Source organism: Cetorhinus maximus, chromosome 1, assembly GCF_964194155.1.
Source record: "Cetorhinus maximus chromosome 1, sCetMax3.hap1.1, whole genome shotgun sequence".
Lineage (NCBI taxonomy): Eukaryota > Metazoa > Chordata > Chondrichthyes > Lamniformes > Cetorhinidae > Cetorhinus > Cetorhinus maximus.
The window spans coordinates 190,322,998-190,335,695 of NC_135879.1; the positions used below are offsets into that span (position 1 = coordinate 190,322,998).

General features: G+C 43.1%; 1 protein-coding gene across 1 annotated transcript in view; it reads left to right on the plus strand.

Moving 5' to 3' along the window:
- The window catches only part of dcaf12 (DDB1 and CUL4 associated factor 12), a 99,377-nt gene that overhangs the window by 62,876 nt on the left and 23,803 nt on the right, over nt 1-12,698 (plus strand). The window contains exon 5 of the mRNA XM_078551299.1: nt 5,405-5,598. Within this exon, the coding sequence (XP_078407425.1) occupies nt 5,405-5,598 (194 nt within the window). The remainder of the gene's footprint in view (nt 1-5,404; nt 5,599-12,698) is intronic.

The window sequence follows — 12,698 nt, forward strand, 5'->3', positions numbered from 1 at the left end:
CTTATATTTCACCCCTCTCCTAACTATACTTCAGTTCTGTTGAAGGGTCGTGTGGACCCGAAACGTCGACTCTTTTCTTCTCCACCGATGCTGCCAGACCTGCTGAGTTTTTCCAGGTAATTCTGTTTTCACTTGGACAGAGCTGTTTCTGCTGCTACCTGTTGGATGATAAAATGGTAGATATTACAGTTTCTGGCAGCTAGGGGGAGCTCAAGTGACATACCTCCCACCACTTCTGGGTCTTGGTCTTTCCCCAGGTCAGGAATCTTGAGGTGTTTTATAGAGGAGTCAGGGTCCCTTTTGTCCTTTGCAGACAGACAGTCTCCGGTGGCTAGAGTTCTTCTTTAGAAATGTAAAGAGGCTTTGTACAGTTCCGGGGGTGGGGTACATCAGTGTCTTTTTATTGATAACGTCGCTGTTTTGTCTGAAGGTTAGAAATTCTTCAGGTATAAGTCATAGCTAGTCAGGGTAAAGCCTTGTCCGTTTTATAAAGGAGCAGTTTGATGTAGATATATGATATTTTCCTTCCTCTCCTCTGGCTGTGGCACACTGCTTTAATGAGAATAGGTATTTACTACAGGTATTAGTGAAATGGGTGCATTTGCTCCTCACTGCAGTACCTGTCTATCTTTGGTAGTAGCACGGAGCGAGCAGGGGCTAGGGGCAGCAAAACACGGAGAAGGGGGAGCAGGGGTGAAGTAGGAGCAATGGAGAAGCACACCATGATAGCAGCAAAACCAGGCAGAGAACAAGAGACAGGTTAGAGAGTATGAGGGGAGCTGGGTGTGCAGTTGGAATGTACAAGGGGAGCCACTGGGAGGTAGAGAATAGGACGCAAGACAAAGAATGAAGTATGAGTGCACAGGAAGCAGAGCGCGCCTCTGGACACCGTTCACTGGCTTACTCTTGCCAATGTTTCCCTGGGTGGTTGCATACCTGTAATTTGGCCATGTGTTGCAGACCACCTAGAAGGTCTCAGCAGACCCCATTGCTTTAAGTGTCTTAAACATAAAGCAATTTTGAATTCTGTATTCTGCTTGAGTTTAAAGCTCCTTTGAAAGATTTGGAGCATTGTGTCATAACCAAAACCAATTGAATTTGACTTCAAATATGTGAGCTTTGATGTTTTGCTGATACTTTCATATAGTTGCATCGTTCCTTGTAATGATGCTCTGTAATAAAGAGGATGCAACTATTGATTGAAAGCCAATGATCAGTCCTAAAGTAATGAGAAGGAATGGCTTGGACTGTTAATAGAACATATTACAATAAGGCAGTTATGATGAATTGAGCATGTATGCCATATGACTGAGAATCAGTACCTTGGAAAGGTAATAGCATGGCAATATCCTTGCCTCACACTTGCAGAGTAGTGTCGTTCAAGCTACATATAACCAATTGTGTCTCTATTGGAGAGAGATGCCTTTGGACCTTTGTGGACTATGGCTACTTACCCATCTGGAAAAAGCCCAAGCATAAGATGAAAGCTGAGAAGATGGGAGTGTTATGCAAAGATCTACACAGGCATATGACAGTTACCAGACAGCTGTAGGAACTGATAAAAAGGAGAGAGCTACACTTTGGGTTTTTTTTCTTTAGCTTGGTAATGGTAAATGAGAAAACTGTTCAAGATTGATATTTTAAAATTGGGGAAGAAAATGAACTGGTGAGAAAGTCCTGGTCTGGTTAATTCTACTTAGTACTTAAAATGTTTTTATATTTTTAGTTATTATAAACATCTTTTCAATTAGCTTCTCATTATTCTCTGCTCCACTAGAAGAATTTTATTAAAGTTTTTGCCATAACCATAACCTCTTATTCCTAATATTGCTGTAGTAAACCCTTCCACTTTAGCATGGATCTAATGCAGTTCCTACAATGGAATGTCCAGAACTACATGCAGTACTGTAACTTGGATCTAACCCAATGCTGTGTAAAAATTTTAAATTTGGTGCACCTAAGGGCTGCCCATGTGGGAAGACCCCTGCATGCTGTTTAAAATGAGTCCCCCACCCCAAATCACTAGGGCCTCCCTGACTGGCCCCAATGATCCCCCTCATCTATCTTTCCTCCAGGGCTCCAGTGACAATCTTCAGCTTGGGCTTAGTGCAGTCCCAGCAGAGGACACCACTTCTGGTTCTGGTGAGCTTCTGGCCTCTGGCCAGCAGCTCTTGGGGCAGGACACCCGCCCTGAGGACCCCGTTGCCAACCACATAAGTACCTGGTTGACATTAAATCAGGTCAAGGGCATGGAATGGCCATGGCAAGTTTGCCACTTGACCTCCACCCAGTGCACGGGGCCGACAGCTGCAACCATTAAATTCTGCCCTCTAGATCTGCAAACCTCAAATCGCATTGTTTCTTCACTCTGAAGTAGGATTTGTCTAGGGATTACTTATTTTACTGTTGTTCTGAAAATTTACAACTGCATGTTTATCTGTATTAAACGATATCTGACATCCATTTGCCCACTCTATTACTCTGCTTTCTTTACAGTTAGCTACACATCCTAATTTGCAATCAGCAAACTTCAGTATTATGCGTTCTAGCTCCTAAATTCAAAGGATTTTATGTGAATAGAAGCCAAAAAAAGTCCTTAGAGTATACTTACTACGTATTGCCAACAAAAATCATTAATTTATCCAAACCTTTTGTTCCCTTCCCTCTCACCATTCCTTTACTTTGCTGGCTATATGCAGATCATTGTCATGTGCCTTCTCTTTTAAAACAAATCTCATAAAATGCTTTCCGCAGATCCATATATATGGCATTCTTTTAATCTGAGAGCATGCTAAAATTCAGGTCCTGCTATAGATACTGTTTCAGTCACTCATGCAAGTAGATCCAACGCCCAGAGTAGAATCTTGCTGCCCAGTACCTACTCATCATGAAATAATCCAGGGAGTAAGAATGAAACCCCTTTGTGATATGAATTATATATCAGATGTTCCTGCGTGGATGTCCAATTTTTTCAAAGGTGTCCTGAGAAATTTTATTCACTACACTGATTTATTTTACAGCAAGTTAACATGCAAAGCAGCAATTATGGTTAGACTCACTGAACTCAATCAGAACAATTTACTTTGTTGAAACATAAAGTACAAAATAATATACCGTCTACATTAGCAGTGGTTCATTCTGCTTGACTTAAACAAAATAACTCCTAATTTGCTCACTGATGCTCAGTTTGGGTTCTGCAAGGGCCACTCAACCCCTAACCTCATTGCAGCCTTGGTTCAAGCATGAACAAAAAACCTGAACTCCAGAGGTGAGGTGAGTGACTGCCCTTGACGTCAAGGCAACATTTGACCGAATGTGGCGTCAAAGAGTCTTAGCAAAACAGGAGTCAATGGAAATCAGGGGGGGAAACTCTCCGCTGGTTGGAGTCATACCCAGCACAAGGTAAAATGGTTGTGGTTGATGGAAGCCAATCATCTCAGTTCTAGGACATCATTGCAGGAGTTCCTCAGGGTAGTGTCCTAGGCCCAACCATCTTCAGCTGCTTCCTTCCATCATAAGGTCAGAAGCGGCGATGTTCACTGATGATTCCACAATGTTCACCATTTTTTACTCTCCAGATACTGAAGCAGTCCATGTCCAAATGCAGCAAGAGCTGGGCAATATCCAGGCTTGGGCTGACAAGTGGCAAATAACATTCGTGCCACACAAGTGTCAGGCAATGACCATCTCCAACAAGAGAGAATTTAACCATTGCCCCATGACATTCAATGGCATTACGATTGCTGAATCCCCTCACTATCAATATTCTGGGGGCTTACCAATGACCAGAAATTGAACTGGACTAACCATATAAATACTTCAGCTACAAGAGCAGGTCAGAAGCTGGGAATTTTGCAGAGAGCAACTCCTCTCCTGACTCCTCAAAGCCTGTCCACCATCTACAAGGCACAAGTTGAGTGTGATAGAATGCTCTCCACTTACCTGGATGACTGCAGCTCCAACAACACTCCAGAAGATTGACACCATCCAGGACAAAGCAGCCTACTTGATTAGCATGCCATCCACAAACATTCACTACCTCCACCACTGGCGCACAGTGGCAACAGTGTGTATCATCTACAAGATGCATTGCAGGAGCTCACCAAGGCCTTAGACAGCACCTTCCAAACCCACGACCAACTAGAAGGATAAAAGCAGCAGGCACATGGGAACATCACCTGGAAGTTCCCCTCCAAACCCTTCAACATCCTGACTTGGAAATATATTGCCATTCCTTCATTGTCGCTGGGTCAAAATCCTGGAACTCCCTCCCTAACAGCACTGTGGGTGTACCTACACCATACTGAGTGGTTCAAGAAGGCAGCTGACGACCACCTCAAGGACAATTAGTAGATAGGAAATAAATGGTTGCTAAGCCAGAGATGCCCACATCCCATGAATGAATATTAAAAAAAATTCTCTTTCGTTCTTGCGAGCCTGGACAAAATTTGACATTGCAGCCTTGTTTTAAAAAGCCGGTTGCCTGCCTATGTCTGTCTCTTTTTATCTCTCTAGTTAAAGCAAGAAGGGAGATTACATGTCAGAGGATTCCTGCCAAGCACCAGGGAGCAAGGCTTCCTGAAACAATGGGTGTGAAGTGTTCATTAATTATCAAAAGCTAACAAATTGTTTAATAAAATTATAAAATAATGGAAAAACTCAGATCAGGCAGCATTATTGGCCAATTAAGGGCCCTTCCAGCTCCGGCCTCAATTTTGAGGCTGGCAAGAAGAGTGCAGGGGCAGGGGGGAAGCCAGCAAATTACTCTTCTAAGACCTTGGTTGGGGAAGGGCAGGGGATGGGATGGTGGAGGTGGCAGTACTCCCCTCAAGGGCCCCCTTTCTACATCGGACGCCCACCCCAAGGTCTATCCACCGTGGGTGCTTCTTCTCCCCATGTCCTCTCTGTCAAGGCCCCCCACCTTCCCACTCACTCGCCTCCCAATATTCCTTGCCAGGAGCCCCCCCTGCCCACACACACTTATCTGGTGCTGGCTTCGAGGACAGCAGGCACATGGGAGCATCACCTAGAAGTTCCTCTCCAAGTTCTCCTTAGAATCTGGGGACCACTTGTATTCCCAGTCGCAGTCACTTACTGCTGCTGGCATATTAAGACTACACATTGCCGGACAATCAGATTAGTCAACACGATTGGCTGGCGGCTCCCTGAGGCAGGGCTTCCATCCAAGTGAGGGACACAAATCCTGTCCCTTCAGGTGGTGGCATGGAAACTCTGCCATCTGAAAAATCCTGCTCCATGTCTTTTCTGAAATTGCATGAATACATTCTGCTTTAAAACACAGTCCTTAAATGTAACACACTCTCTTTTCCAAACTCTCTTTGTGGAAAAATGGCCAAAAATCCCAAAATGCAAAAATCACAAGCCTCTATTTTTAATCCTACAGGTTCTAGGGATGGTTCAATGGGGCTATGGGAAGTGACTGAAGAAGTGCTAAGCCAGACTGACACAAGCATGGATCCCACCCGAGTCCCCAGTTACACCCACATAACGCACAAGGCTTTGAAGGATATTCCCAAGGAATATACAAGCCCCTACAACTGCAAAGTGAGAGCTTTGGCTTTTAACAATAACAGCAAGGTAAGTTTCAAAAATGTCCATTTAGTCTTGTGTTTTCTGGAGTAGTTGGCAAGTTTTTTTTTTCCTTTTGCATCTTTTGTGCTATTTACTACTTCCAAGAATATGATACTGCTATTATAGCAAGCCATTTGTAAGTGCCTAAAGTACTCCAGGTCTTTCCAAACTACTTTTGCCCTTATTTATAAAACTCTCTATTGATGGCACACAAGAATTAGAAGAAATCATAAATACAAACTTCCATCCTACTACACTGATTGTTGAAGTTCATTTTAGGGCTGAATTTTCACCTGGGTGCCGAGATGCGTTTCAGTGCGTGAGTGGCCATAGATTTTTTTTGGAAGAAATCTGATTTCCCTCTGCATTCCCAACCCCGCGCCATTTTCCTTTGGCCTATTTACGGGTCGGGAATGCCTGCTGTGCAAACAAGCACCTGCCCCTACAGGGCGCAGGTCTCCCATTTTAAATGAAGGATAAAAATCTGACTTGCACCATTTTTGTCTGGTGGTGTGGGATTTTGGAAGTCCATTAAAAGCACGTCAGGTTTAAGAGCTCGTAAAGAAAATGGAAAACTTGCTGAGGAGTCTTGAACATTCTGAAAGTTAAGTGTAAAGTATTTCTGTGCCTTCAAATGTCTCTTCGGTGCTGTATTGTAATGTAGATGTGATTTTCATGGAGCGATTCATCATAGGGATCTGTCCTTTAAAGGTAAGTTGACCTTTACGTTGACGAGCCTTGTGTATTTGTTCACATGCATTACAGTGCTTTTCCAATGGAGAAAGCACCATAATGCAATGAAAAATGCTGCAAAATGCCGTCAGCCTGTGCTGTCACCTTTTCTACTGTGATTTAAATGTCTCTGGCTGATCTTAAAAAAGGACTAGTTTTGACACTTGGAAGAAACCACCTTACATTGATTGACCGACAGTCTACTTTGAAATTAGAATGAGCACCTTCTGTTTTTTCCTTCACATGTTTTGACAGTTCCAGCCATTATCAATGCTTGGCTGAGTTTCTCATGCTAATGGGTTTCAGCACAATAGGTGTTCCATTCAATTGAGAATGAATGATAGTTTTAACAAGCTTTAATAATAGATTATCCCTGTGATGTGTTTTCTGGTTTGTTGATGCAAGCTAATAGGATTACAAGTACTGCAAGGTTTTTTTCACATTGCAGAATGCGTTTTCTCCTTGGTATCAGTGGCATGGGGGCTTTTATTAGATGGCAAGAGGCTTATTTTTCCCCTAAGGAATGTAAACTATTTTCCATTGATATTGCATGGAATCTGAGGACTGTACATAGTGCATACTGGGCAAGTGCCTGTGGAGAATACATGGGCATAGAGGTGGCTTGGGTGATCTGACGGGGCATGGAGGATATATGGGGGGCTTAGTGCTGGCATGGTTGACCTAAAGAGGCATAGGCTAGCCTGGGGATGAAAGAAATGAGGAGTGAGGTTTTGGGGCTTTTAAACACTGTTGGGAGCTGGGATGCTGTGTTGCAGATCTGAGGCTGGCCTTTTAACCCCGTTTCTCCACACTTCCGCACCCACACTCCTTATGCACTCCAGCATAGCTCGCAAGCTGCACTGCGAACCCAGCTCCAGTGTGAAAAGGAATGGCATGTGAAATCACACATTGGTCGGGTGTGCAATTCGCAAGCCGCAAAAGTGCGCAAGTCAGGTTTCACCAGCCCAGAGGAGGATTCAACCCCAAATCTCAAGTAAAGTTTGGATGTTACAAAAAAGATGACAAAAGCCATATTTGCTTGAAACTATTTTTGACTTTGATGTAGTTCCCAAGAGGATGTCTACATGCATCTTTAAATTCTGTAGTACAGGTTTGTCTGAAAGGTGGGCAGAAGAGTCCTAACCAAAAAATTTGTACCTCATCAGTCTGCACTGAAAATCAAGAACATCCTATTTTGTTATGCCTGATAGTTATCTTTTGACTTCCATATATGGATTGGGAGATGTCCTTCTGATTAAGGGACTTAATTACTGACCCAATCATGGATATGTTTTCTTGCTTGCTCAAGCAAGAACGTTGGGAAGACGTTGATCAGTTGTAAATAAAATTTAGGTCCAATTCTATATGCAAATTGTTATGAGCCTTCTGGAGACAGACAACTTCTGAAAAGAAATTCGAACTTGCAGTTAGTAGCAGAAAGAATAGCACAACGAGATTACATGTTTTATGTGGTTTACTGTAACAAACAGACTAAAAGCACCACTGACTAATAACTATTTTTGTGGCCCACTTATAAACTACAGAACAGAACTTCTAACACAACCAATAAAACCAATATAATCAGGTATACATTATACTGTCCTTTAAGTACATATGAAGATATGAATTAGGATCAGGAGTAGGCCACTCGGCCCCTCGAGCCTGCTCCGCCATTCAATAAGAGCATGGCTGATCTGAATGTAACCTCAACCCCACATTCCTGCCTACCCCCAATAACCTTGCACCCCCTTGTTAATCAATAATCTATTTTGCTGTGCCTTTAAGATATTCAAAGAGTCTGCTTTGACCACCTTTTAAGGAAGAGTTCCAAAGACATTCAAGAGAAAAACATTTTCCTCACCTCTGTCTTAAATGAGCAACCCCTTATTTTTAAACAGTGACTCCTAGATCTAGATTGGGGAGGTGGAGGCATAATGGTTTTGTCACTGGACTGGAAATGCAGAGACCTAGAGTAATGTTCTGGGGACCTGACTTTGAATTCCACCATGGCAGATGGTACAATTTGAATTCAGTAAAAATCTGTAATTAAAAGTCTGATGATGACCATGAAACCATTGCAGATTGTCATAAAAACCCATCGAGTTCACTAATGCCCTTTAGGGAAGGAAATCTGGCGTCCTTACCTGGTCTGGCCCACATGTGACTCCAGACCAACAGCAATGTGGTTGACTCTTAAATGCCCTCCACCTCTAAATGAGGACAATTAGGGATGGGCAATAAATGCTAGCCTAGCCAGCAGCATCTATATCCCATGAACAAAAAAATTCTCCCACAAGAAGAAAACATCCTCTCCACATCCACCCTGTCAAGATCCCTCAGGATCTTAAAGGTTTCAGTTAAGTCACCTCATACTCCTCTAAATTCCAGTGGATACAAGCCTAACCTGTCCAGCCTTTCCTCACAGGCCAAACTGTCCATTCCTGGTATTAGTTTAGTAAATCTCTGAACTGCTAACGCATTTACATTTTTCTTTAAATAAGAAGACCAGTACTGTACACAGTACTCAAAATGTGGTCTCACCAATGCTCTGTACAACTGAAGCATAACCTCCCTACTTTGGTAATCAATTCCCCTAACAATAAATGATAACATTCTATTAGCTTTCCTAACTACCTGCTGTACCTGCATACTAACCTTTGTGGTGCATGCATTAGGACACCCAGATCTCTCTGAATCTCAGAACTCCTCAATCTCTCATCATTTAGATAACAAGCTTTTTTATTCTTCCTGCCAAATTAATAATTTCACATTTGCCCACATTATACACCATTTTCCAGATCTTTGCCACTCAATTAATTTATGTCACTTTGTAGCTTTCCTAGACCCTCTTCACAATTTACTTTCCACCCTATCTTTGTGTCATCAGCAGATGTAGCAACCATTCCTCTGGTCCTTCATCCAAGTCGTTTATATAAACTGTAAAAAAAAAATTGAGGCCCCAGCACTGATCCCAGTGGCACATCACTCGTCACATCCTGCCAAGCAGAAAAAGACCCATTTATGCCAACACTCTGCATCCTGTTAGCTAGCCAACCTTCTTTCCATGCCAATATGTTACCCCATACACCATGAGCTTATATTTTCTGCAATAACCTTTGATGTGCCACTTGATGAGATGCCTTCTGGAAATCTTAAGTACAGTGCATCCCCTTTATCCACAGCACATGTGACTGCGTCAAAGAACTCCAATAAATTGGTTAAACATGATTTCCCTTTTACAAAACCATGTTGACTCTGCCTGATTGCCTTGAATTTTTCTAAGTGCCCTGCTATAACATCTTTAATAATAGCTTCTAACGTTTTCCCTATGACAGATGTTAGGCTAACTGGCCTGTAGTTTCCTGCTTTCTGTTTCCTTCCTTTTTGAATGAAGGAGTTATATTTGCTATTTTCAAATCTAATGGAACCTTCCCTGAATCTAGGGAATTTTGGAAAATGGAAACCAGTGCATCAACGATCTCACTCGCCACTTCTTTCAAGACCCTGGGGTGAAGTCCACCTGGACCTGGGGATTTGTCAGCCCGCAGCCCCAACAGTTTGCTCATTACCACTTCCCTGGTGATTGTAATTTTCCTGAGTTCCTCCCTCCTTTCCATTTCATAATTTACAGCTATTTCTGGGATGTTACTTGTGTCCTCTATAGTGAAGACCGAAGCAAAATACCTGTTTATTCATCCACCATCTCCCTACTTTCCATTATCAATTCCCCAGATGTACTTTATGTAGGATCAGTGCTCACTTTAACTCTTTTCTTCTTTAAATATCTCTTATTTGTCTTTATGTTACTAGCTATCTTTCCCTCGTACTCTAATTTTTCCCTCCTTAATTATCTTTTTGTCATTCTTTACTGTTCTTTATCTTCTTTCCAACCTTCTGACCTGCCACCCGCCTGTGTAAATATACTCCTTTTCCTAAAGTTTGATACGGTCTTCAATTTTTTTGGTTAACCACGGGTGGTGGGCCCTCCCCTTGGTATTTTTCTTATTGGAATGTATGTATTCTGTGTATTCTGAAATTTCCCTTTAAATATCTGCCACTGAACTTCTGTTGAGCCCTTAACCTCATTTGCCACTTCACTTTAGCTAGTGCTGCTTTCATGCTCTCATCATTGCCCTTATTAGGTTTAAAATACTAGTCTTGATCGCACTCATTTCTCCCTCAAAATGAATGTGAAATTCAATCATATTCCTACCTTGGGGTGCCTTCACTAGGAGATTATCAATTAACCCTATCTTGTTGCTCAATACCATGTCTAGCATAGCCTGCTCACTGGTTGGCTCCAGAACGCTGTTCTAAGAAACTATCCTGAAAACATTCTATGAACTCCTCACCTATGCTATCTTTGCCCATCTGATTTTTCCAGTCAATATGTAGATGAAAATGCCCCATGATTATTGCTGTACCTTTCTGCAAGCTCCCATTATCTTTTTTATACTCAGTCCTACTGTGTAGTTAATATTCGGGGGCCTGTACACCACGCCTACAAGTGACTGATTTCCTGAACTTGGGTCATCCCCCTCTAATGTGCTAATACCATCATTTACATAAATCATACACCATTTAATTCTCCCAGAGTCAGTCCAAAATGATTCTTTGTTCCTGGTGGTTTACTTCTGTGCTTTTCCTTTCTCAGTCTGGTATCTTCTCACCCCAGAACTGTCCCCCATGGTGAGTGTGAATGGAGGGTCATTTTTTCAAAATCATTTACTGGATGTAGGTGTCGCTGGCTAGGCCAGCATTTATTGCCAATTCCGAATTGCCCTTGAAAAGGTGGTGGTGATTTGCCTCCTTGAACTGCTGCAGTCCCTGTGGTATAGGGACACCCACAGCTGTTAGGAAAGGTGTTCTGGGATTTTGACCCAGCAACAGTGAAGGATGGTGAGTAGCTTGGAGGGGACATCCAAGTGGTGGTGTTGCCATGTATCTGCTACCCTTGTCCTTCTAGATAGTAACGGCCATAGGAAGGTGCTGCCTAAGGAGCCTTGGTGAACTTCTGCAGTGCATCTTGCAGATGGTGTCACACTGCTGCTACTGTTCATTGGTGGTGGAAGTAGTGAATGTTTGTGGAAGGGGTGACAATCAAGCGGGCTGCTTTGTCCTGGATGGTGTCAAGTTTCTTCAGTGTTGTTGGAGCTGCATTCATCCAGCCAAGTGGGGAATATTCCATCACACTCCTGACTTGTGCATTGTAGATGATGAACAGGCTTTGGAGAGTCGTGAGATGAGTTACTTGCCACAGGATTCCTAGCCTTTGACTCGCTGTTATAGCCACAGTATTTTTATGACTAGTCCAGTTCACTTTCTGGTTAATGGTAAGCCCCAGAATGTTGATAGTGGGGAATTCAGCTATGGTAATCCCATTGAATGTCAAGGGGTGCTGGTTCTCTTCTCTCTTTTTGGAGATGCTCATTGCCTGGCACTGTCGTGGCACGAATGTTAGTTGCCAATTGTCAGCCCAAGCCTTGATATTGTCCAGGTCTTGCTGAATTTGGATATGGACTGCTTCACTATCTGAGGAGTCGTGAATGGTGCTGACCATTGTGCAATCATGAGTGAACATCCCCACTTCTGAACTTATGATGGACAGAAAACCATTGATGAAGCAGCTGAAGTTGGCTAGGCATAGGACACTACCTGAGGAATTCCTGCAAAAATGCCCTGGAACTGAGATGATCGACCTCCAACAACCACAACCATCTTCCTTTGTGCTAGGTATGACTCAAACTAGTGGAGAGTTTTGCTCCTGATCCCCAAGGACTGCAGTTTTGCCCAGGCTCCTTAATGCCACTCTCTGTCAAATGCTGCCTTGATGCCAAGGGCCATCACACTCGCATCACCTCTGGAGTTCAGCTCTTTTGTCCATGTTTGAACCAAGACCGTAATGAGGTCAAGAGCTGAGTGACCCTGGCAGAACCCAAACTGAGCGTCAGTGAGCAGGTTATTGCTAAGCAAGTTCCACTTGGTATCACTGTTGATGACCCCTTTCATCACTTCACTGATGATCAAGAGTATACTGATGGGGCGGTAATTGGCCAGGTCGGATTTGTCATGCTTTTTGTGCACAGGACGTAGCTGGACAAATTTCCACATTGCTGGGTGGATATCAGTGTTGTAGCTATACTGGAACAGCTTGGCTAGGGACGTGGCAAGTTCTGGAGCACAAATCTTCAGTACTATTGCTGGAATATTGTCAGGGCCCATTACCGTTGCAGTATCCAGTTCCTTCAGCTATTTCTTGATATCACGTGGAGTGAATCGAATTGGCTGAAGACTGGGATCTGTGATGCTGGAGACCTCCAGAGGAGGCTGAGATGCCTCATCCACTCGGCACTTCCGGCTGAAGATTGTAGCGA